This window comes from Wasmannia auropunctata, unplaced genomic scaffold, assembly GCF_000956235.1.
Source record: "Wasmannia auropunctata unplaced genomic scaffold, wasmannia.A_1.0 LD334663.1, whole genome shotgun sequence".
NCBI lineage: Eukaryota > Metazoa > Arthropoda > Insecta > Hymenoptera > Formicidae > Wasmannia > Wasmannia auropunctata.
This window is the reverse complement of record NW_012028227.1, coordinates 6,830-11,325: the sequence shown is the minus strand read 5'-3', so window position 1 is coordinate 11,325 and position 4,496 is coordinate 6,830. Positions and strand designations below refer to the sequence as shown.

At 32.6% G+C, this 4,496-nt stretch overlaps 1 protein-coding gene across 1 annotated transcript; it reads left to right on the top strand.

Moving 5' to 3' along the window:
* Positions 1 to 1,619: 1,619 nt before the first annotated feature.
* On the top strand, positions 1,620 to 3,537 carry LOC105458131 (ankyrin repeat domain-containing protein 24-like). Its single transcript, XM_011703209.1, has 2 exons — positions 1,620 to 2,027; positions 2,676 to 3,537. Exons 1-2 carry the CDS (start codon positions 2,019 to 2,021, stop codon positions 3,222 to 3,224), a joined length of 558 nt encoding a protein of 185 aa, XP_011701511.1. The 5' UTR covers positions 1,620 to 2,018; the 3' UTR covers positions 3,225 to 3,537.
* The last annotated feature ends 959 nt before the right edge of the window (positions 3,538 to 4,496 follow it).

The following is a 4,496-nucleotide window of genomic DNA, read 5'->3' as shown; positions in this document are numbered from 1 at the left end:
CTCCGGGTGCTTCAGCGAGACTGAGACAAGAAAACAAAAACCTCTTAAAAGGGGAAGCTCGAGCACCCTGTGCGTGTCCTCCCTGAGGCTTGCCGCTTGCGCCTCTCACTGCGAACAGGCAGTACTAGCAGGCGCGCGACTTTCGAACGAGTGAGACAACTTATTATTCTCAACAGGCCAAACTTAGCAATCTTCAAATAATGCAAATTTTTTGCATAAGATTCCAAATCGGAATTTTTTGAGTCGTTAATCATGGAATTATTTCAATTATTAAAGTAAGATTCGGAATATCGAATCCTATATGGTAAGTGGAATATGTCCAATGTATCTCGCAATGTTCAAATTAGAAGATTTTTTTGAACATCAAATGTATATAGGCACTGGTTTATTGGGTTTCTGATTGGAAATTATCAATCTTTACTCAAAGTTGAAGCCAATATGGTAGCTAAAAAGCTACCATAATGGCTTAGCTGAAATATGGAAATAATTTGCGTTATTTGAAGTTTGACCGGTATATTGGATTTGCCATTGTGAATTTTATAATTATGGCTGCGGATTCGTATTCAGCGATCCCCAAAATCTTAATTTATGAAAATATAAAAATATTCTAGCCCCCTGTGCTTCGGTAAAGTTTATTTCAAAAATTTTTTTATGACAGTCCATTAAGGACGCTGCCATGGTCGCCATTTTGAAGTTTTCCAAAAATGCCACATGACATTCGATTCTACATAAAATAAGCTAAATTTTGAGTATTCGAACGTTTAAAAAGGATCAAATCATTTAAGGACAGATCCATTTGCGTTTTCATATCGAATGATCCATATTCTGAAGGATTTCCCGTATAAGTGACTATCTCTTTTTATCTCTTAAACTAACAGAGATAGGCCTAATAAATGTAATATCAAGTTAAACGGCTTTGACTAAACTTTATTGTAAGTACAGTGATCACTTAAAAATATTATCTATGTTAGTGAGCGCAAAGACATGATTAATTTTTGCACGGTAAAGTGACAATTTTAATATGATAAATGTTCAATTTGGATCCTCTGATGTGGCCAACTTCCGACTCTGGCATTGACGAGAATACTATGATCAGATGAAAACATTACACGTCAACGCGAAAGTCAGAAGTTAGCCACAACGTAGGGCCGAAACTGAAAAGGTAATAGTCGCCCGCAAAACTTTAAACCAAAATAATTTGTGTAATTTGTAAGATAATGTCGTTATATCACACATCGTTGTATTCGTTAAAAAGAACGCTACAACTTTTATCTATTAAAATTATCACTTTACACTGCAAAAATTATGCATGTTTCTCCGCTCTCTAACATAGATAATGTTTGTAAGTGATCATTGATACTTACAATAAAGTTCAGTCAGAGCCGTTTAATTTGATATTATATTTATTAGGTCTATCTCACAATCAGTTAGTTTAAAAAGAGATAAAAAGAGATGGCCACTTATATGGGGATATCCTGTACACACACACGCACACGCACACGCACATATACACACACAGAGGGAGAAGGAGAAGGAGAGAGAGAGAGAGAGAGAATGTACACAAGCAATCTATTTTTGTTGTAGGCATTTTTTTTTAAACCTTATAATATAGTAATATAGACTTCAGTTTGGTCTTGCAAGCTTTTATAAGAAGGCACAGTCTATGTACATAAGTCTATAATTTTCTCACAAAAGAAAATTATTTTTACATATTATTAATAAGAAGAAACACGGCTTCTTCTCAGTTAAAAGATAATGATATTTTTACGAGAGTTAATCTTATCTTTGAGACACGTAAATATATATATACATATATATATTTTCGGTTTACACTCGGGGTATCGCTGGATACAATGAATGATGTTTTCTTAGAGTTATGGAACAGTAACATTGCTAAAGTGATACTGAAAGTTACGTGAACGCAACGCACGCATGAAGATTGGAAAACTTTGGTAAACGAGAGCGTCGGAGATCAGAGTTAGGCGGTTTTTTCCGCTAATTTGCTGCTACTACTGCTGATGCTAGAGGTATGTCTTCAAAGCTTTGCCGCTATTCCGCTACACTAGAATGATTGTCCAATAGTCTGTACGCTTATGCCTGTTTTTACGTAAACAAAATATACTGGAATATAAATTTTTGTATAAAAACCTGTTGCATAAAGACTGAAATGCAATAACTATGTCTAATAATGACGCACATGTTATATATTTAACTGCGGCACATTCAGATATAAATTAATCTTTCTATTTTTATTTTTTTCTGTTTTTTACATCATATTATTTGGTTTTTTACGTTTTATTTTGGATTTTTATAACTTTTTTTTTATTATTTAGCTTTATTAAGTTAATTTTATTGCCTTGTATGTGCGAGAAATGCGAAAAGATTATAATTTGTGTCTCTAGCATGTACGTATCTGAGTCATTTCGATTTTAATTTAAAAAATTCGAGAAACTATTGACAGACAACGCCAGTTTCATTCCATAAATATTTTCTACTTTTTCGTATTTCTGTCTTGTCTTGGGTGATCTCTCGCTATTAATTTATAAATATATAAAATTCGTGCCTTTTATATTGCTTTGACAAGGTTTGCCAAAGGAAGGCTTTGTAAGAAAATTAAATAAGGTTTTGATAAAAGCTCAACGAGCGATATCAGGTAACCATCCATTCTTTTTCAGGATGAAATGGAAACGATGCGCCACTCTACGCAGCGAGAGAGAGCGCAACTTTCTTGCCAGTTAGCACAGAAGGAAGAGGAAGTACGTCACTTGAAAGACAAAGTATTTGTATTGGAGCAGAGAATTGCTCTCGAAACAAACGATCAAGTGACTGTCGATGAAAGAATAGCCGATCTAATGCGCGAAAGGACATTGTTGGAAAGAAAGCTTGAAGAGGCGCATCTTCACCTCTCCGATATAAAGACTAGTTGGTCGGGAAAAATCTCCAGCCTCGAGACGCAAGTTGGCAGACTTAGCAGACAAGCTGGTGAAGAGGGACTAGAACGCAGGCGAGTTGAACAAGAAAAGGAGAAGCTTAAACAGAGAATCAAGCAGTTAGAAGCCGAGATAGAAGTGAACAATGTTGTCTTAGCAACGAAAGACGCCAAACTTTTGCGCATGACAGAGGACATCGACGAAATGGCTTTGGAATTAAAAGAGCTCCGAGCCAGCGTTGATGATGAAGTGGATGAATTTAAACGGCAAATTGTGAGTTATCGCGATATGTAGTGACGACACGAAAAGTGTGCATGAGCTAGAGTGTTATCGAAAATTTTTCCAAATTTCAGAAATAGTCGTTTCTAGAAACGTAGATTAAATAAACGATCACAATATTAAATTATCTGTAATATACGAAATTCGCTGTCTGTTGGTCTAAACAATACAATCTATTTTGTTACATTGCGATCTCAAGATGCAATAGATGTATAATGTAGTCTATAACTTTCTAATTCTGACTAAAACCTATAATACATTGACATGTCTGGAGAAATTTTATTGTAATTTAATATTTCTTATTTGACAAATATTGAAAAAAAAGAGATATATGTCTATTGGTTATTTTTAATATGCGTTTATTGGCAAATTAGCAATTTTAATAATTTTTTATTTTATTTTGCAATATCTTTTATATGCTGTTTATTGGTCCATAAAATTATATAAATTAACAACTTTCTTTAGAGAGAAGAAATGTATTTTCATAGCTTTATTGCAATATATTTTTTTGTCAAAAATTATTTCTAATATTTCAAGTCTATAAATTTATTATCAGTTGATAAAACTATTGAATATAATAATCTAAAATGGTTATGGCAAGACAGATGTCATTTAATATAGCATTATATATATATATATATATATATATATATATATATATATATTAGTTTCATAGTTAATTATAATTATTATTTTTTTCTAAAACTAGTTTAATGCTGAGATTTATTGCAGACATATTATGTGTACTAGTGCCATTATTAATTGCTTTCAATTTCTCATAATCATTTTCAATGGAACAAATTAATTTTAATCATATATATTATAAATCAAGCGAATTTACATAAATATAAAATATTTGGCTGGAATTTCCTGCAGTTTCCACGGTCAATCGTTATAAACCTTCATATTATTATATGATACTTCATATATTATATTAATTACACTTTATTTGTTGAATATGATAAAATGGAAGTACGGTATGAATATGGTAAAATGGATATGAATATGTACAACTAGCATCAAATGGTTTTCGCCTTCCTGAAAAATTTGAGTTAGATTTTTTCAAAGTTGGGATGGGGAGAAACCTCTCCGTCTAGGTATTTCCTTAAATTTGCAAATATACAAATAACATAACATTCAAGTTAACAAGAAAAGGGACGGAAGTGTCCCCCTCCGATTTTGATAAGCTTTTAATATGTTATTCTCTAGACAAAACCAAGAATTAAGCTACCGCATATTCGTGCTTTTACGCACTTTTAAGGAGTGAAACACCCCTCAGAAAAAAAT